At 42.8% G+C, this 22,350-nt stretch overlaps 1 protein-coding gene across 1 annotated transcript in view; it reads left to right on the top strand.

Moving 5' to 3' along the window:
• ATRNL1 (attractin like 1) overlaps window positions 1-22,350 on the top strand; it is a 716,247-nt gene that overhangs the window by 677,600 nt on the left and 16,297 nt on the right. Inside the window, exon 28 of the mRNA XM_063434704.1 lies at window positions 3,209-3,323. Within this exon, the coding sequence (XP_063290774.1) occupies window positions 3,209-3,323 (115 nt within the window). The remainder of the gene's footprint in view (window positions 1-3,208; window positions 3,324-22,350) is intronic.

Raw genomic sequence — 22,350 nt, 5'->3', positions numbered from 1 at the left:
TTCACAATTCCCAGGTTCAGTGAAACAGGACCCAAATTCATGAGGGGCACTGCCAAAAATAAAGGGAGGCACTGCCCCTGGGATGGCACCAGCAGGAACCCAGAAGATTTGTAAAATTATTCATGATCTTTCTGGACGCTTCACTGGGGCACTGGCAGCTATGACATCATATCCCCGCTCTTTCAGCGCTCACTGCAGCCAGTGCCCCAGTAATGCGTTCTGAGAACGTGATCACTCTCTGAGTCTGGACTGCCATTTGGGTGCTGCTCTGCCGAGTTACTAAAGCACTATCTGGGGGCGATTGCTCTGGTGCCGCTATCTGGATCTCTAAAACTATTGAATTCAAAAAGCTATACAAATAATATCAGGTTTAGTCTAAATCCGTGAACAAAGTGCCCTTCTTTCATACTGTACATTTTGCAGAATTATTTACTGTAATGATGCACTAAGAGGGAATCACAGTGCGGGGGGGGGAGTGGAGGGATGATTCAGTTCTGTGTGTCCCCCCACCACCACCACCCTCCGCGCTCTACAGGGCATTCGCACCATGTTTTTTAGGGAAAGTGTAACCCTTTGTTCTGTGATACCACGCAGTGCTAGTTGTGTTAAAAGTATTAATTAGAGAAGGGCTGCTGGCACAATGTACACATTTGTGGATATTTACATGACGTTAAATACTACTTGTCTAATATTACAAATTTATAAAGATCCCAAGATTTCGGGACAGTCTGACGTGTTAGTCTCTTGATAAACTGTGTCAGACATATCTCTGTGGACTCATCCATACATTACATTATTATAAACAGCAAGCAGAGTTTATTTACAAGTACATAATATTCACCATACCCACTACAGATCAATTTGTTACCGCAGTGTAGTTGTTATAGTGACTATATTCTCGAGATGCCACCCTTATTGTCTGGGAACGGTTTGTCAAATATCAGAGCTGTACTGGGCACCAAAGGCATTGATACCGTAAAATTTACACTTTTATATTATCAATGCCAATTCTATCCATCCGGAACAACACTGATCGGCTGAGGGTGCTGGGTGGGTTCTTAGCTTGTTGCTGCTATTCTGTGTGATCTTATTAATGGATCCACTGCTAGGAACCAAACTACATATCCCATAAAGCCCTACTGGACAGGTGTTTATAGGTAAGATGACCCCACCGACCACAATTAGAGGTTTCTGATTTGTGGAGTCATTTTCTCATCTGGAAACACTGCAGCTTGCCTGAGGATTTGCAGAAACTGCACCTGAGTGAATACATTAGAATTAATATATTTTTTTCTTATTAAGTGGAGGTAGGTTGTTCATTTACTGGTCAGTTGTGGAGGTCTTTGATCTATCCAGCTGTCCGACACTCCTTTAAGGCTGCAGGCAGGATTCATATAATCACTGGGCTGCATAGTGCAGCATTAGTAAAAAGGGCCCAAGGGGCAGCTGCTTTGGACCCAGAAAGGACTATGTGACTCAGAACAACTGCCCCTTTTGCCCTGCAGTAAACACAGCTATACCCAGACAGTTTGTATCACGGCTGGATCCTGTAGATTGTCTTGTTCTCGTCATTAAAAATCATTTATTACCTCACCATTCAAATAAGCCTGCACCTCGGTCCTATTGCGGTGTTATGGTCCAGCCATTCACAGTCAGGGGACAGCTGCTTCTTCTAAACTATCACACTGTCAATCTTACTATGTGTTTAGATTTTCTCTGAATTCATGCTGAATCAAATTATATTAAACCTATTAATTTGTATCAAAATGGCATGCAGTTCCGGACAAGAATTAGATAAAGTCAACGCCCAGACATTGCTCTTACTACGTTATCAGATATATAAAGACGCCAACGCGCAGAGCACGCTAGTTTGCGTGTGACATGTTAATGAATATCAAGGCTGTAGAGGAGACGTTTTGTGAATTACAATGGTAATTGTAGAATTGATAAATGCATGTGGATACAAGCTAGGATATTGTATTATTAGTCCGATTGAGCAAAGCCCTACAAGAATAGCGTTTACCGAGCGTGATGTGCTATCAAACAAGCTCACAAATGGGTTCTGAAAATAATAGTAATAGTTGTTGGATATGATATCTTTTACTTTAGAAACTGGTCTGGTGTAAAAAAACTGAGTGACGTGGTGTGCCCCCTCTCCCAATTTGGTAGGGAAACAGGGCACTTGATGGCACAATAACCACTTCAGAGTGCTGTAATGATTATGGTGCTTGGTGTGTTCCTTTAAGCACAAACTTAACATTTAATGTCCCCTCTATCCAGCTAAAGTGATGGAAACCCTCCATGGACACTTAAAGGACCACTATTGGCACCCAGACCATTTCAGCTCAACTAAGTGGTCTGGGTGCCAGGTCCCCCCCTAGTTTTAACCCTGCAGCTAAAAAAAACTGCAGTTTCAGAGAAACTGCTATGTTTACACTGCAGGGTTAATCCAGCCTTTAGTGCAGTGGTTCTCAAACCAGTCCTCAAGACCCACCAACAGTCCAGGTTTTGTTAGTATACATAAATCCTGGACTGTTGGTGGGCCATGAGGACTGGTTTGAGAACCACTGCTCTAGTGGCTCTCTCCCTGACAGCCACTAGAGGCCCCTTCCTCGATTTACTCGTACTAAATCGCACTTATTTGACACTGGACTTCCTCACGGAGCCCAGGGTCAAAAAAGATCCCCATAGGAAAGCATTGAGTATTGCTGTCCTATAGGCTGATTTTGAATGCATGCGTGCCTCTGGCTGCGCATGTGCATTTATCTCCACCCGGGAGCTGATGTCAATGGAGGAGGAGAGGTCACCAGTGTCTAGGGAGCCCAGCACTGGATTAAGGTAAACAAATACATGGTTAATTAAGCATTTATTTGCCGCGGAATGGGGCCCTAGTCACCTAAACTGTGACTAGGGCTCAGTCGCGCTAGGAATACATGTTTGTATTCCTAATGCTATAGTGTTCCTTTAAGGTCTGTGGATCCTTGGACATGACAGCTAGGTCTCAGGGTGGTTCCAACTCCATGGGTTTAGACACTGGTATTTTAACTTTATGGGGATTATGAACCTCAATTACTGCAGAATTTAAGGAACACATTGGATTGGAGTATTTCAGGTTAAAGATGCTGTTGCAGGGATCTATTTTATATTACTCCACCTGTAATGGAAGGATTTAAGTATTTTAAAGGTTATTTTTCTCTTTTCCTTTCAGGGTGTCCCAAAGCCGATCGCTATAGAGCCATGTTCAGGAAATAAGGCTGCTGTCCTCACCGTATTTCTTTGCCTACCAAGAGGAACAGCGGGCGTCCCTCCCCCAGGGCAGTCAGGTAAGAAAGACACTTGGTATTCTGGAGTAATTTTATGTCAATATGTTAAAAAACAAAAAACAAAAAAAACCTTGTTAGAGGAGCAGGTGGTGGTGGTTGATCGGGTTTCTGGCAAATTATTAAAGCATAATTTATTACATCTTAATTTATTTTCAAACCATAATCGGGCATTTTGGGGATGCGGAGACTATTCCATACATTGGCTTTTTGAACTGGTCAAGATTTTAACAAGATGAGGTCATTATCTATCCTAATGTTTCTAATACCCCACCTCCTATAGACTGTAAGCTCATTTGAGCAGGGTCCTCTTCAACCTATTGTTCCTGTAAGTTTTCTTGTAATTGTCTTATTTATTGTTACATCCCCCCTCTCAAAATATTGTAAAGCGCTACGGAATCTGTTGGCGCTATATAAATGGCAATAATAATAATAATTAACCTTTTTATAAAAGGTCTTGAATTCTGAACCATTCCTCAGTAGGTGGAGGTATGTAGCACTGCTTCCAGTACAAGTCCTAGGGCAGGCATTACCTCTCAAATCATGGGCATGGTGTAAACTACCCTCTGAAAATAGTTTTAAAGGCATGCTTCATTGACTATTTCAGTGATATTAGAGAAATGACTAAAACAATTGGAAATGCCAGATATTTGGCCTTTTTTAGAAGAGGGTTTTTCTACAGGAGTACGAAAACCAGATGTTTTGGGACTTAACTAAGAATATAAAAATATCGGGACCATGGCATTACACTGAAACGTGTCCAAAGAGTTTAGAATTTGAAACTGCAAGTTAACATAAATGAATTGGTTATGATGTTATGATGGTGTAAGTGAAAATAGCAGGAGAAGTATTTTCTGAAGGGGAAAGGAGTTAATAGTCTTCGTTTAAGTAAGTTCGTCCGAATCAAATGCCTTTTAAACCACACCTGAAGGAATTCATCCGTGCAAAATGTACCTATTGAGTTTTATTCATTGAATTCATTGACTCCACTGGTAAATCCCGGATGATCGATTAGTTCCAGTGTGGATTTAAAAGATATTAAATGCAAACGAACCTTCCAAAACGTGTTCAAACTTGCTCATGTTTGAGAGTTGAGAGAGAAGGGTTGTTCATAAGGTTATAGTTTAACCTTGCTTTGTCCCATAAGGAAATAGAAGTTAGATATAATGTAATATGGTCAGCAGAGATAGAAAGCGATTCAGTGAAGGACGTATAAATAAGTACAGTGGTTATTAATGGTTCAATTCACACCACAGTTAAACTAAATAAACTTATTTTGTTCTTAGATAATAGCTGAATATAGTTTGGTGGAAATCAAAGCTGTATAACCCCTGGGAACCTCTCTCAAAATGCTTCAAATTGATCCTGCACAAACATTGTGTTAAGGCATGAAACATTTCATTTTAATAATTGCATCCTGTGGTTGTCGTGGTCCTTTCTCATTGCCCCGATCCTGAACCTGACGCGTCTCTGTATGCCAATGAAATCACGTCACATTGGTGCTATCTGCTGTGATTCATTATAACACATTATAATCAACGCCTGATGTGGGTTTCTGACTACTGGCGCCCTGCGTGCGATTTTATTTGGGAACAAGAAACTTTTCTTGTGAAACTGCAATGTACAATTTAAATTAAAGACTCAATGAGAAGCCACATCATGCTGTGTAAGTCTAAAAACGCATTAGAAGATATATATTGGTTGTAATCATTCTCTTATTGACGGCAACATCTGTAATATGTTTCATGATTCTGGCTGGGTCTCACATATTTAAAGCTTGCAGCCGAGATGTAAAAATCTTTCAGCTGGACTCCTGTCCCGCGGGCCTCTCTACAAAAAGCAGGGTTCATCAAAAATTGCCACCGGGGATGTCGTGAATGAAACAAATCGAATTGTTAATAGGGTGGCTTTGCTGGCAGTGTTAGTTTCAGAGTTCATTTAAGGTACTCCACACGTAGAGTTGTTGGAAGTATTTTTCATAGTTGTGACTGTGAAAGTTTGGAATTGGAGATAAAAGACTTGGTAAAGTGTTACATAGACAGCTAGAACCCAAGCTGTGAGGCATGATGGGTAAATGACAACAGGTCACAGTTATCGTTCTCGACGATATGTATAACAGGATTGTATAGAATGAATCCTGCAGTATGGGTCACTTTCCTTCAGGACAGAGTTGGGAATAGTTGTTCAAAGAGCAGGGATATGGAGGATGAACACCAACTGGCAGGAGTTGAAGAGATAAGCACCACGCCCCCTGCGCCAAAATTAAAATGAAAGATTGTCGGAGGAGTGACAAGTAAAGTGCTGCGTGCTATAGAGAACTGACAAGGGTGTCCATATCTTGATTCCATAGCCTTCAATCTACATTCAAGGACTTTCACAGAATTGAGACATCCTGGGGCCCTCGGAGGATGCTTTTTATTTTTTTAACCCTGCCCATCACAAAAATACAAGGGATATTCAAGACAAAAGGACAGCCCACTGGTTGGAGTAAATAAGATTAAGGTTGAGTTAGATTGGGAGTGGGTGGCTAATTTCCCGCTAAGTGTGTGACGCCATTTGCCATTCACTGAGCTGGAGGTCCAGCAATTCGCAGCCAAATCAGGCCGTATAAAGAGCTGTCCTTTTCTCTGGGTTGCGAGCTGTGTACGTGTTACTGGCTGCTCTATCTAGGAGTACACTGACCGGTATACCACCACCACCACGAAGTGCGGGCTGTCACTTCTTTCTGTTAATTACTGAATCAATCCATGTGTAACTTATTAAATACTATCTGTAACTCTCAGTGAGAGAAATTATCTAAACCATGTAATTTGTTTTATTTAGAATAATAAAACATCGACTTCAAAAATAAATTTTTTAAGTTTTGTCACTTTTCACTTTTAGAGTACTACACCAGCCCCCCTTTTATAGACGAAAAATAAATAATCTAAAACTTTTATGACTTGCACTGATAGTCTATTTGCAGAGCCTACGTCACGTGTTCTGAGATCCTCAATGGATTATCTCTGGCCCAATCCAATGCTCCAATTGTGCAGAAGTATTGGATCCTAGCGTGCATGCACGGAAATTAGCAAGCTCTGCCCGTCTGCGGCTTCTTTTAGAGAAATATCATCCTAGAGTGTGATTAGCAATCGCCATATTCCACCAGTTCAATTCTCCTAATACGGAAACAGTAGGCGCAGCCATCATCCTTCTAATGCTGTGCTGATGCTGAATGTGAAGCCTTCGAAAATTAAAGTGCATCTAGGAACAGTCGGTCTAATGACCTCTAGGGGAATGGTTTCAGACAAATGTAAGCAGAGTCTGAAAAAAGGGACAGGGTTCATGTACCAAAAGCATTGTATTAGTGCTTAGCATGTCGCTTTAAGCGATGACCTTGTTGGGTGCTCGGTGGCTCGCCGTATATTCTGGAATAGGCTTTTACAGACATCTGGGAAGTAATATTAGCTTGTTCATTTTTTATACTCTGTTTGACGGCCCGGGCCAACCTGAAATTGTAGGAAAAGAAGAGAATTTAATCCAATTCATCAAAACTTGGATTGTGATGACATCCATCTGCCTATTTACGGAACCAGTAAAGGCTTATTGAGTTAGCAGGCCGTAGGGAGCTAAATCTCGTCCTTACATCTGCCATGTTTGCCTCGTGTCACATGCTCTGAAATAAACCAGACTCCGCAGATTCAGCAAGGGGCACAGGGGGTGACTTGCTAGACTATGCAGCTTTCGTTAAAAGAAAAAAAACAGTTCAAAACATAATAATATTACATTTTCTATATTGTTACATTCAGCTACTGATATTGTTTTGGCTGGGTGACGGCTGTCGTGATACATTAACATGTGTTGCCATTATCCATTGGAATTTGCATTCTTACATCCGTGGATTTATTTATAGCTCTACCAGTGACACAGCCAATACTGGAAAATCATTCTCCCGATCAGAGAAAATCTCTGTCAAACGCAGATGTGCCACGTTTTATAAAGCCGAACAGATGTAGGTCCTTCACAAGTCAGTGTCACTCTGTGGACAGCGCCCCGCTTGGGTCCTGTATTGGTAACTATGCATTCAGTTAGTGGTTATGGTTATGAACTTGGATCGTGGCGTTTTCACAAGTCAGTGTCACTCTGTGGACAGCATCCTGTATTGGTAACTATCCATTCAGTTAGTGGTTATGAACGTGGATCATGGCGTCCTTCACAAGTCAGTGTCACTCTGTGGACAGCTTTCGTCCTGTATTAGTAGTTATCCATTCAGTTAGTGGTTATGAACTTGGACCATGACGTCCTTCACAAGTCCGTGTCACTCTGGACAGTGCCCTGCTTTCGTCCTGTATTGGTAGTTATCCATTCAGTTAGTGGTTATGGTTATGAACGTGGATCCTGGCGTCCTTCACAAGTCAGTGTCACTCTGTGGACAGCGCCCTGCTTTCGTCCTGTATTGGTAGTTATCCATTCAGTTAGTGGTTATGGTTATGAACATGGATCCTGGCGTCCTTCACAAGTCAGTGTCACTCTGGACAGCTTTCGTCCTGTATTAGTAGTTATCCATTCAGTTAGTGGTTATGAACGTGGATCATGGCGTCCTTCACAAGTCAGTGTCACTCTGGACAGCGCCCTGCTTGGGTCCTGTATTGGTAGCTATCCATTCAGTTAGTGGTTATGGTTATGAACGTGGATCCTGGCGTCCTTCAAAAGTCAGTGTCACTCTGGACAGCTTTCGTCCTGTATTAGTAGTTATCCATTCAGTTAGTGGTTATGGTTATGAGCGTGGATCATGGCGTCCTTCACAAGTCAGTGTCACTCTGTGGACAGCGCCCTGCTTTCGTCCTGTATTGGTAGTTATCCATTCAGTTAGTGGTTATGGTTATGAGCGTGGATCATGGCGTCCTTCACAAGTCAGTGTCACTCTGTGGTCAGCGCCCTGCTTGGGTCCTGTATTGGTAGTTATCCATTCAGTTAGTGGTTATGGTTATGAACGTGGATCCTGACGTCCTTCACAAGTCAGTGTCACTCTGTGGTCAGCGCCCTGCTTGGGTCTTGTATTGGTAGTTATCCATTCAGTTAGTGGTTATGGTTATGAACGTGGATCCTGACATCCTTCACAAGTCAGTGTCACTCTGTGGTCAGCGCCCTGCTTGGGTCTTGTATTGGTAGTTATCCATTCAGTTAGTGGTTATGGTTATGAACGTGGATCATGGCGTCCTTCACAAGTCAGTGTCACTCTGGACAGCGCCCTGCTTTCGTCCTGTATTGGTAGCTATCCATTCAGTTAGTGGTTATGGTTATGAAAGTGGCATCCTTCTCAGGGTAGTTGTGTGTAAAACGCAAATTTTCTTAAACTCCTTTAATAATTCACTATGGTCACACAGTGGTATTCTCCATCTACCTTTATTACACAGTATTTTCCATTAATATTTTAGAATATCCTGCCATTCTGCCTACAGCCACCACAGACCCCTTTGACAAAATCTTGCTGTGGGGTAACTACAGATTCTGGGAAGCCATTTGTAGATTTGTCATTTCCCCGCTGCCACTTGTGTGCTCAAAGCTGTACATATTTAAGAAAATTAGCCAATGTTGGCATCGTGTTACTCTACTTGCCCTCTCTGCTGTTTCTTTAGTCTGTACGAAACACTGTGTTCAAGGATGTTAACAAGTGACAAATTAATTATACAGCTTTCTAATTACGATTTTGAGGTGCAATTTGCAATTAATGACTAAAAGAAATGAAAAAAACAAAAAAAAAACACTGCTTTGTCACCTTGTATCAAGCCAGCCCTGTGTGACACATTTTATCACCCCCTGTCAAGTCTTTACGTAGGACTACATCAGGCTCCCGCTAGACTAATTAATGACGGTGGAGAGATGTGTAGCATCCACTTTACATTTTAAAAGATACATACTGGACTATAATTAAAATACAATGTAGACTTGGTTTAACATTGTACAGCGGAGGAAGTTTGAGAGTGCCGTGACGTATCCGCTAGTAAACCTAGATTATTTCAATTTTATGAAATCACGAACAGCCTTTCACCGGTCGATAAAATAGACCTCGTTGAGTTAGGTGAGAACTAAATGTAATCTTTATTATATTCCTTTAAATGATTATTAATGAATAATTCACCCATCATGTAGTAAATAAGTATGTACATGTCACGACTAGTAATGTGGTCCAGCACGCAGAATCTATGTAAACATATACATAAGTCAGAAAAGGAAAAATAACAGGACAGAGCGTAAACCGGACCTTAGAATGGCCGGACTAATACGCTAGAGACAGAGAATAGTCAAAGGGAAAGCCGAGGTCAAGGAAGCCAGAAAATACTCAATACCGATAAGACAAGCCAAGTCAGGGAAACCAGAGATCAGAATAACCAGGGAAACGCCAAGGATCAGGATACCAGGAAATCAGAAACACGAAACTAGCACTTTCAGGAAACCAGGAAACTGAAACCACGACATGGCAAAGTACTAGGGTGAATTAGGGGTTTAAATACCCCTCTCTAATCTATGATTGGTCAGAGGGCGACCTCTGACCCCAGAACGTGCGTGTGCGTTGACGTCGTGACGTCACGCACACGTTAGTATAATTCTCGGGGGCGGGGCTATCCATAGACGCGACCACGTGGTCGGCGCCATATTGGATTCGGGCGTGATGCCCGGAAGAACTACACGCGCGGTTCCCGGCTCGCCGACGAGCAGGTAAGCTCGTGTAGTCGGAGCGGTCGTGCCAGTCGGGCACGACCGTGAGGCTCGGCGGGCCGGTGACCGCAACAGTACCCCCCACTCGAAGACCGCGCACCGAGCGGGAAGGACCCGGCTTAAGAGGAAAGCGGTTGTGAAATGACCGGATAAGACGGGGCGCATGGACCCGGTCAGCAGGAACCCAACAACGTTCCTCGGGACCATAACCCTTCCAGTCAACGAGATAGGACAAGACACCTCTGGATAATTTGGAGTCCATGATAGAACGGACTTCGTATTCCTCTTGATCACCCACTACCAAAGGCGGAGGAGGAGTGGATACCCTTGTGTAGCGATTGCAAGTAAGGGGCTTGAGCAGAGACACATGGAAAGTATTCGCTATTCTCATATGAGCCGGTAGTGCCAAAGTATAGGTCACTGGATTAATACGTTGGGTAACTCGAAAGGGACCAATGTACCGAGGGGCAAATTTCATGGACGGGACCTTAAGCTTGATATGTCTTGTGGAGAGCCACACCCTGTCACCTGGAATATAGACAGGATTAGCGCCCCGTTTCTTGTCAGCTTGGACCTTCGCTCGTAATGAGGCTTTTTGCAGAGCTGAATGGACGGAATCCCAAGTATCATGAATCGAATCTAAACGGGTGTTCAAAGCGGGGATTTCTGTGTCTGAGAATGCAGAAGGAAAAACAGTGGGGTGATAACCCTGATTAACAAAGAATGGACTGTGATTAGAAGATTCATGAGTGGCGTTGTTTCTGGCGAACTCAGCCATGGGTAAGAGCTCGTACCAGTTAGATTGATTGGCATTTATAAAGCAACGTAAATAGGCTTCTAAAGACTGATTTGCCCTCTCTGCTGCTCCATTTGTTTGAGGGTGATATGCTGACGAAAAGGAGAGTTCGACGCCCAATTGTTTGCAAAAGGAACGCCAAAACCTAGAAACAAACTGGGTACCTCTGTCAGATACTATGCTTTTGGGTACACCGTGCAACCGAAAGATCTCTCTCAAGAATATTTGAACTAGATCTTGAGCAGATGGTAATTTTTTAAGTGGGACGAAATGTGCCATCTTCGTGAATCTATCAATGACCATAAGGACTGTATTAAACCCGTTTGAACTGGGTAGATCCACAATGAAATCCATGGCCAAGTGGGTCCATGGAGCACTAGGTATGGGCAGTGGTTGTAATAGTCCAGGAGGTGACCTGGGAGGAACTTTAGAAACAGCACATATTTGAAATGCCCCAACATAATCTTTGACATCGTTTCTAAGAGCAGGCCACCAAAATCTCCTGGAGATGGCAGAGAGAGTTTTATGGACTCCAGGATGGCCCGCTGTGAGGCTGTCATGGAACAAATCTAGTACCTGCTTTTGAAACTGAGGTGACACATACAGTTTATCCGGAGGTTTTCCCACAGGTGCCTGAGTTTGATCTGCTATTATGGCACAGAAGAGTGGAGAAGACACTTCGGAAACTGTAGTGGCAATGAGGCATTCAGGAGGTACAATAGGATATATCACCTGTTCCGGAACTTCATCTGTCTCAAACTGCCGAGAAAGTGCATCTGCCTTGGTGTTTTTAGTACCAGGTCTGTATGTAATTACGAAATTGAATCGGGAGAGGAACAATGACCACCTAGCCTGACGAGAGGACAGTCTCTTAGCGTCCCCAATATAAGCCAAATTCTTATGATCAGTAAAGATCAAAAGTGGCTCTTTGGAACCTTCCAAGAGATGCCTCCATTCCTTAAGGGCAAGTACAATGGCCAAAAGTTCCCTATTCCCTATGTCGTAATTCCTCTCTGCAGGTGTGAGTTTGCGAGAGTAAAATCCACAGGGATGTAAAGGCGTATCAGGACTCTCTCTTTGAGACAGAATGGCTCCAACTCCTGTCTCTGATGCATCCACCTCTAGGATAAATGGTTTGGATGGATCAGGATGGGTCAGGACAGGTGCTGAGGAAAATAAAGATTTTAATCGTTCAAATGCCTCTCTTGCTTCTTTGGGCCAAGATATACAATTTGCTCCTTTTTTTGTTAAATTGGTTATAGGGGAAATCACGGAGGAAAATCCCCTTATGAATTTGCGGTAGTAATTCGCAAAACCTATAAAGCGTTGAGTAGCTTTAAGGCCCTTGGGTAATGGCCACTGTAAGACTACCTCCAGTTTACGAGGATCCATCTGGAAACCAGACGGAGATATAACGTATCCAAGGAATTGTATCTCCGTTTGGTCAAACTGGCATTTCTCCAGTTTACAGTAAAGGCCGTTCTGTAACAGGGTTTTCAGTACAATTCTCACATGTTCGTGATGTGTCTCTAGGTCTGGGGAATAGATGAGAATGTCGTCCAAATACACTAGAACGAACATGTGAAGGTACTCTCTTAGGACATCGTTGATAAAATCCTGGAATACCGCTGGAGCGTTACATAATCCAAACGGCATAACCAGGTATTCGTAATGTCCCATTCTGGTGTTAAATGCGGTCTTCCATTCGTGACCGTCCTTAATTCTGACTAGATTGTAGGCACTTCGGAGATCGAGCTTGGTAAAGACTCGAGCTCCCTTTAATCTGTCGAATAGCTCTGATATAAGGGGAATAGGGTAGGCATTTTTTATGGTAATCCTATTCAAACCCCTATAATCAATACAAGGGCGTAGGTCTCCTTCTTTTTTAGAGACAAAGAAGAATCCAGCCCCGGCTGGTGAGGAGGACCTACGGATATGACCCTTTCTGAGAGCATCCTTAATATATTCCTCCAAACAAAGATTTTCCTGGGGGGACAAGGCATAGACTCCTCCCTTGGGAGGCATAGTCCCTGGTAATAAGTTTATAGTACAGTCATAAGGTCTATGAGGAGGTAACCCTTCTGACTGGACCTTGTTAAATACCTCTTTCAAATCCATATACTGCTGTGGAATTTGTGTGGTCAAGGGAGGTGTAACAGGAACATTAATGGTGCCAATAGGTTGTGGGATTTGCTTAAAGCAAACACCTTTGCATCTCTCACCCCAACTCACAATCTCTCCTTCAATCCAATCCAAACGTGGATTGTGTTTCAGGAGCCAAGGGAAACCGAGTATTATCGGAACTGTAGGTGAAGATATGATTTGAAAGGTAATTTCTTCAGAGTGGAGAATACCCACTGAAACAGTGATTGGCAGAGTTTCGTGTGTGATGAAAGGCTGGGTAAGAGGCCTTCCATCAATGGCCTCGACTGCTATAGGTTTCTCTTTATGTCTTAAGGGCAGGAGATGTTTAGCAGAGAACTCCTTGTCTAGGAAATTCTCCGCTGCCCCAGAGTCAATCATAGCCTCACACTGAACAGTAGTGTTCTCGAAAGATAAGGTTACTTTGACCAGGAAACGGTTCTTAGTCAATTTAGGGGACATATACATCACACCTAAGGTCGGTCCCCGTACGTGCCTTAGGTGTGCAAGTTTTCCGGCCGAACCGGGCATGACGATCTTAGATGTCCCTTCTTGCCACAATACATACATAACCCCTCGTTACGTCTGTGTTGTCTCTCTGCCTCAGTGAGTTTAGCACTACCCAATTGCATGGGTTCAGGTTCTGGAAGAGGCGTTTGGCTACTCACCACTGGGTTAGAGAAACGAGGAGCTATGGACAAATTAGAACGTCTGTTACGTTGTTTGTTTTTCTCTCTCTCTCTGAGCCGGTTATCAATGTTTATCATGTAGGCAATAAACTCATTAAGACTAACCGGAAGGTCTCTAGCTGCAGTTTCATCTTGTATATTCTCAGCTAAACCTTCAGAGAAAGCAGCCACCAGACCGCTATTGGTCCAATCAACCTCAGACGCTAATGTCCTGAACTCTATTGCATAATCGGCTACAGAACGACTGCCTTGCCTGATTCTCATAAGGGCTTTGGCAGCGTTCTTCTCCCTGCCTTTAGGTTCAAATGTAGCCTTAAAGGCCGTAAGAAAGGTACTGTAATCACGGGCTATTGCGTCACCACTTTCCCATAAGGGGTTAGCCCAAATCAAGGCTTTTCCAGTTAATTGGTTCATCAGATAGCCTATTTTAGATCTATCTGTTGGGAATGAACCTGGGGAGGCCTCAAAGTGGTATTCTATTTGGTTTAAAAAACCTCTAAATTCCTTAGAGGGGGCGGTGACAAAGTTATGGACGGTGGTTTATGTGGTACGGGAACCACTACAGGTGGCGGAACCACAGGTGGTACAGGAGGGACCTCTAAATAGGCAGTCCTCTGGAGCAAGGTCTGAAATGCCTGAGCAAATTGGTCTAACCTGTGGTCCATATCCTCCACCCTATTTTCACAGGCGATCATATGTTTGCATAGTTCTGCAGGATCCATGGCCATGTCGTAATGTAACGACTAGTAATGTGGTCCAGCACGCAGAATCTATGTAAACATATACATAAGTCAGAAAAGGAAAAATAACAGGACAGAGCGTAAACCGGACCTTAGAATGGCCGGACTAATACGCTAGAGACAGAGAATAGTCAAAGGGAAAGCCGAGGTCAAGGAAGCCAGAAAATACTCAATACCGATAAGACAAGCCAAGTCAGGGAAACCAGAGATCAGAATAACCAGGGAAACGCCAAGGATCAGGATACCAGGAAATCAGAAACACGAAACTAGCACTTTCAGGAAACCAGGAAACTGAAACCACGACATGGCAAAGTACTAGGGTGAATTAGGGGTTTAAATACCCCTCTCTAATCTATGATTGGTCAGAGGGCGACCTCTGACCCCAGAACGTGCGTGTGCGTTGACGTCGTGACGTCACGCACACGTTAGTATAATTCTCGGGGGCGGGGCTATCCATAGACGCGACCACGTGGTCGGCGCCATATTGGATTCGGGCGTGATGCCCGGAAGAACTACACGCGCGGTTCCCGGCTCGCCGACGAGCAGGTAAGCTCGTGTAGTTGGAGCGGTCGTGCCGGTCGGGCACGACCGTGAGGCTCGGCGGGCCGGTGACCGCAACAGTACAATATTAAACAGTTATCTCCGATATAAAAGAATAGTTAGAAGGACTCTCCTTGCACACGACCTACACAACTTGTGCATGGGTCTCATAGTTACTCTGTATTTTCAAATCTCTTTAGGCTAGCCACTCCCCCTCCGTTCACAACATAACTTCCTTATTCGATGTATTCTGAGTGTGTACACATCTCAGCCAATGCGAGTCGAGTTGCTGACATCACTCTGCCCACAGCCAGTCATTATCCCCTTCTCATTGGTGCTCTTAGTATGGCATTAAAACAAAATAATAATAAAAAACCCAGATAATAAGAGGACAGTGAATGGATTTCTCCAAAAAATAAAATAAAATTGAGGATAAATATATATTGTAATTAAGTGGGTTTCGTGTCCCATCTGTACCTTAGCTGAATATATTATATATATATATATATTATAAGACTAGAATGCTACATGTAATTCCAGCACGTTCTAGTACTGATCTATGTATTGTCAGCCCCCACCTCCCCCTGGTTCTGGGTGGCATGCAGACCCTGCATTGTCCCTTGGTACTTGAGCTAAGTATCCCTCAGTCATTATACAAGGTTTGCTTCTAGTGACCTTCTAAATGCAGCAATTCAATGCCGAGCGTCGCAGTCAGGCAGCACACATAATGACTCTACAATCGAAAACAAATTAACATCAAAGCAAAACACAAAACGTATAGAAAGCGAGACAGGGGTTCGGGATTCAGAACTAGCAAACTTCTCTTTGTATATTGTATTACAGGCTAATTTCTGTGATCATGAAGGTTGTGATTTAGTAATGTATAATAATGCAATAAAAAGGGGATTTATGCTAATTACAGCCTACTTGACATATCCCCTTCTAAGCCTTTCTACAGCATACATTTTACTAATTAGCAATAACACACAGTGTACACAGTTTTTGTCAAATAAAAAGAATTTCTGGAACTTGGCACAGTTTGCCACTTCTCTTTGTTACTCCATTATGGAGCTGGCATGTGTCACAGCGAATTCAGCAGGATTTGTACAGGGGTGCAGGGACACACGTGGGCACCACGGTCAGGTTTTTAGAATTACACTCTACCACACACAATCTGAGTTTTTCTCCAATCTCCGTAGATAATGTGTCTTCCATTGCGCCATGCACACTCTCCCCTGGTAATGAGGTCTCCTTGCGCAGGTCTTGGGTGTCCCGGCAGAGGAAAATGAGCTTATTTTGTGGTCTCTAAATTCACATTCTTCAGAATGACTTAAGGGGAAGGGTTTTGTTATCTCCGGTCTATATGCTATGCGTTGGGGAAAAGGGACATTGTCTGGCAGGATATCAGATGCGTGAGGAAACTCCAAAAGGAATGAACAGTGCCAGGGTTCTTGTTTTGTGTTCTTGTAATTTAATTTTTTTTTCAAATGATCCACTTTGTTATCAGACCTCCTGTTACGTTCCTGGATTTTCATTCCTTTTTCCTGCCAATCCATGAATTCCTTCTTTGTGTTTATGCCAGGATGGTGAACCACTAACGCACACCTGGATAGGAAGAACGGTCTTCTAACCAAGGGACTGCAAAGTAAGCATTCTACAGTTGCGCTTTAGGTCTGAAATGGTTGGAACACACTTTACTGGAACAAAATAATATATATAAGTTTTCACAATATTCCTCATTACGATTGTTTCTGTTCACAGTTGTTGCTTCAGTGTTGAAAAGGAACTTTCAACTTTCTCTACTTTTACTTTAAAAAGAAAGTTGAAAGCTGACCGTTAATGTTGTATTCAAGCACTGGGTTGATTTTGTGATCTGGCAACAATTAGCGTGTGTTGTCTCCTTGATTTGCCGTCCAGCAGCAGCAGAGAGGCCAGCGATTGCCAAACCCGTGGTCTGCAGCCGTTTACCGATCTCTGGATCATTGTCTCCTCCTTAAGGCTAGCTGAAAGACGGTAATTAATCTGCAGACTAAAGCTGGCACTGCCGCAATGAAATAGTCATCTCGTTGAGATATATACGGCTCGAGTTGTCTTCACTGTTTAAAATATTTTTTTTCTCTCCAACAAGAATCTTGAAGTCAAAACAAACCATGCATTATTCCCTTTGATGTGATTTTGTAAAATTGCAGTCGCCTCAATCTACTCTACTCTCGTTCTAACCAATCACTCGGCTTGCGTTTACCATTTTTTAAATATGTTTGTCATTGAAGAAGACGTTGCAGGCTGTGGTTCATGGGATTGGATGTGTAAAATGTTACTGTGAATTCCCCTACAGTGTGTATTGGAGTTCAGTGTGTTTAATAAATGGATATAGGGGAAACAAATAGACATTTCATGGAACAAAACATTAGACTTCTGCAAAAACAATGGAGTCCATTTCGACAAACAATACAATCGCCTCAGTGCAGCTTGTAGCCTCCTGCCGCAATAGATGGTCCTGCAGCAATTTGAAGAGTTTGGCAAATAGAATGGAACAATGATCAATTTTGGATTTTGGTGCGAAGAGAATGAACAGTCTGTACGGACACCCCTCTCCTTCAAAAGGGTAACACGAAAAAGTACAGAAAGGGCCATTAGGGGTTTTTTTTCATGGTCCCACAGAGTACTTTCATGGTGAAAATATTAATTAAATCCAGCTAGTCTTCTGTTCTAGCACAAACACAGCCTGACTTGAGCCTCCCTCCATTCGTTTCTGTGCGTTATAGTCTAGTTGAAACCAGGGAACTATTGATAGATCATGCCGTCTTTAGGTACAAAATACTTAACTAAAATTTGTACATGAAAAACAGGTGTGAAAAATCCACGTTATCTTGCAGTGTGTGATTTACTGAGCCAAACAAAACGTTCTTCCCACAAAAGTGAAGGTTACATTAAGGAAGACAGCACAGGATCTAATTCAGCTAATAAAGGAGATGAGAAGGTAGTTTAATGCCCAAACTGTGCACCGAGAGACAGACCTGTACTTTCTGTATTATATTGTCACTGCCAAGGAATGCAGGCATTTATTGGACGACACGTGGGACAAACCCTGTACGAAAACAAATACATGTGAAAGGTTAAAACATAGATGCATGGTGGTCAGGACCTAGATCCGTCCAAATCAGGAAGAGTCACATTTTATTCCGCAGGACACGTACTGCATACGGTGCATGGAGTCTTGCAGCAACCGTGGATGTCCATCTGGAACGGTGGGGTTTAACATATTCCGAATACGTTAAGCTATATTTTGTAGGAAGAGTTTCTTCTGATATGATTTACAGTTCCCACAGGCCTGCATAGCACCACGTGCTTTAACCTGACCTCCCATTGTAAGACGAAGAGGATGTAGCAGTTAATAATCTGTTCCCCACAGACCTCCCGCATGGTCGTTAAGGAAATGCAGGAAAGCAGCCGGCTTTCTTTCTGCCAGAGTCTCATGTCTTAATGTCATGCTCCGGCATCTGGACTGAGCAATTCCTGAACAAATTCATCATCCGCAGGAAAATCAACATTACAAGTGTGGATGCCATATATGGTGGCTGCAACAGGAGCAGCAGAGGATTCTGGGAATCAAAAAAGAAAAAACCTCTACCTTGTACTTACATTGAGAACTGGCGTGACAGGCACTATGTGATTGACAGGGCAATTATTTAGTCGCTGACCCTATGCCATGAAAGTACAGTTTGGCAGCTCATTATAGTATGGAGCAGTGAGGGTTAATAACAGAGTCACGTGACGGGATACGAGATACAAAAATTCCCAGCTTGGTGAATAAACCGCCATGAATTAATAAAAATAAAATCCTTCAGACAAGGAGTGCGCAGTTCGTCTCTCGGCATCTCTAAAGTGTAAACTGGGAATTCGTTCCGTAGAGATACTGATTGAATAGTGACGGAGATTGAGAATAACGAAGATCAAGTGTCCATGGCTCCCACATTGATTGATGTGGTTTTAATTTATTTATATTGCTGTAAACAGCGTGCTAGTTTCCACTTTGAAGTTAATTTTCATTAAAGATTACACAAATGAGTCCATAGCAGGACTGTATAATCTAATCCATGAGGATTTCCAGACTGGCAAAGCATTTAGGGAATTGTAGTCCCACATAGCTGGGGGTCCTATGGTTATTCACTGAAGAGAGAATTCAAGGTGAACTTTCCCAGTTGAGCTATTTTGACCTTAAATTTGAATTGTGTTTTGAATTGTCACATTAGTGAATAATGCTGTATATATTCACCATTATGACTGGGAACAGAGTGGGAGGAGAACTTTGTTCTATGTTACAATGTTACAGGCTTTCTGAAAGTTTCTGTCTGTCCATCTCCACGCCCCAGGTCCTGTCCGTCCGTCCGTCTCCATATAACCGTTCAATAACAGAGTTAGTAAAAATCATTTATCCCCTTTGCGTGTGTTTAAGAGCCCCCTGAGGGGGGCAACGTGTGAGTCGACGGGCAGTGGCCTCCATGTGCTGTATAACAGAGCTGTCCTCATAGCTTTCTGCTTACCATCCATGACAGACGTATTGACTAATGTGATAGGTGTTACTGTCACATGACAGAATGACCTTCAGAAGCGCTCGCAATGTGAATCGGCTTATTTGAGCAAAGCGCCATTCATTTAAGTGCACTTAGAAACCGGCAAATTAAATAGAATCTGCTTCAAACAGGTTTTTCTTGCCCCCTCACCCTCCTTGTTGCAATTAACTCTTAGCTGTAGCATAGTTTCCTTGCCAAACGAGGCTGGCGTTTATCTGCCAATAACTGCCTTGCTGTATGCCATTATTTCGTGTCGAGATCATATCAGAAAGCACGTTGGCCACAAATATCTCCTTACAGTGCCGGCATGAAGCAAAGTCTCCCCTCTCTGATTAGACACATCTATAATGTGTCTTTATTATTACTTGGGTCTCCCCTGCCAGGCTTCTTCCTGGGCATCCACGTTGGCACCGTAGCTGCTGCTGCAGTAATTGTTGCCACCTGGAGCAGGGACGCAAAAAGCGTTAATTATGGGCCAGTTCCCCGGACTTTGTCTCCCGTCGATACATTGATTTGTGTTCACATTGTTGAGCATTCAGGAAGAAGAAATCAATTGACAAAAATGGTAAAATAAAGTTACATTTAAAAGAAAACGTAATTAAGAAGCAAGAAAAGGTCACATTCTATCTTTTACACAGAATCCAAATTGTAAACGCGGATAAGAGCAGAGGAATCCATGCAGCCGGGGTATTGTTTGTCGCATGTCCCAAGTGAAGCTCTTTAGACGGGAGAGTCTGTCTATTGAAATCCTGTCTCTCTTTTACTTTTGTTGTCTCGCACTTCCAGACGCTCAGATTTTACACATGTGAGTGTATTACAGAGCTCAGCAGCAATAAAACTCACAGTAATATACCGCGAGTGTGAGCTCTGCAGCTATAAAATGCAATGTACAGGTGCATCACAGAGCTCCAAAGCAATAAAAACATAAACGTACCATTCTGTGCACTGTGGTAGGTGTGAATCACAGAGCTCCAAAGTAATACAACCAAAAAACGTACCATTCTGTGCTCTGTGGTATGTGTGAATCACAGAGCTCCAAAGTAATACAACCAAAAAACGTACCATTCTGTGCTCTGTGGTATGTGTGAATCACAGAGCTCCACTGAAACAGTAGCTTTCATTTATTTTGTTTTATATTGAATAACAAACATTTTGTGGGTAAATATATTGGATATTCATCAAGTAGAATTCACAAAATGATTTCTTTTTGCACCGTAGCTCAGGATTAGTCTTGATCTCCCCACTTGTACATTACGAGTAATACGAGTATTTATCAGTAACTTTATATGTATGGAAATAGGATTTTGGCTGCGAATTAAAGTGACCGTCGTCCTTAATACACTCCGTACATTGCATTTATAAATTGTCTGAATGTGTACAGATAAAGATATTCACATTATTTACAGAGTACATTAATCTGGTGATATATACGCAATAATAGAATATGGGGGTTACAGCGTTCTATCTAGAAAGCAAATATAGCACGTACCATATTACTGTTATAAAAGATCAATCAGGCTTAGAATAATTGCACTCACAAGATATCATCCATTGATATCGCTCACTGATACCTCCCCTCAATGTAGATGGGGGGCTGTTGGTCTCCACATCTCTTTCTTGTGTAACAGAGGCTCACTCCACTCCAACACAGGGTATATCGGTGTAGTAGTATAAAATAAATATAGATGAAATACAATATCGATAAACGTTTCATCCACAAACGAACCTTTGCAATAAAAACATAACCAGCTCTCACTTCCTCCCAATGCTGCAACATTACTGAGGCCAGATTGAGCAGACAAAGTGCCACATCACACGACCTGGCTCTTGAAGATACATGCCCATCAGGTGGCAGTCAATGCATGGGCCAGTGTGCTGGCTGCACTGATGGTAGTTCTGCCACTGTTCTGCCACTGAGGTCCAAAATCAGGATATAATGGATTAAAATACATTTCCAGATTATAGCAGAGGATTGATATGCCCACTCAGAGAGATCGTAAAAACATTGAATGGGTCCCTAATGCTGGGATACACCAATAAATTAGATTAATGTTAATCCCATTAATGCTGCTTTGATTCACTGTTGGGTTTTTACCCAAAGTGGTCAACGATAATGTAATCCTTATTGTGATCTCTGCTTTAATTGGGGAGTTGTGGGAAACGTGTGGGCAGGCTTCACTGACTCCACCCAGCTCACCAAGTATCAATAGCTAATGTATGATGTGCACAGAATATTTGACACGAATTGGAGGCGGTCCCTTGAGAATGTCGTGTTAAACAGAGAATGACAAGAAGCGGGTAGGAATGGGTTCGTAGTGTGGGAAGATTTATTTACTTATTATTACAGCATTTTAAGTACAGTATTACAAAGCCAGGCTGTAGAGCTCGGATTCACTCGACACCAAACAGTCGTGGTCCTGGAGTGATGCTGTGTAGACTATGCGATCACGCTCAGCCATGCTTTGCCCGAGTTCACCTTAACTACCCAGCATGAAAGGTATACCCAAACCCCTTTTTATGAATGCATTTTCAGTATGTGATACTACAGCAAGGGCGATATGTAAAAATCCCAGACGTACACATCATATTACTGGGAGTTGAGCTCTGTGATTTACCCCTCCTATAAAGAAATGGAATCTCACTGATGTCCTGTAGCACCATGAGCTGACTGTCTATCCCGACACATGAAAGGATGACCGTGATTGTTATAGTCTGCGCCGAGTAATTATCTGCGGTAACAGAGCCGTGTACCCGCAGGAGAGCAGCGTGGAAAGCACCCGATGACTCTGTATCCCCAGAGGTTCCATTTAGCATGAAGGGACACTTCAACGAATCATCCAGAACATTTTT

This window comes from Pelobates fuscus, chromosome 10, assembly GCF_036172605.1.
Source record: "Pelobates fuscus isolate aPelFus1 chromosome 10, aPelFus1.pri, whole genome shotgun sequence".
Classification (NCBI taxonomy): Eukaryota; Metazoa; Chordata; class Amphibia; order Anura; family Pelobatidae; genus Pelobates; species Pelobates fuscus.
This window is presented reverse-complemented; position numbering and strand designations above follow the sequence as displayed.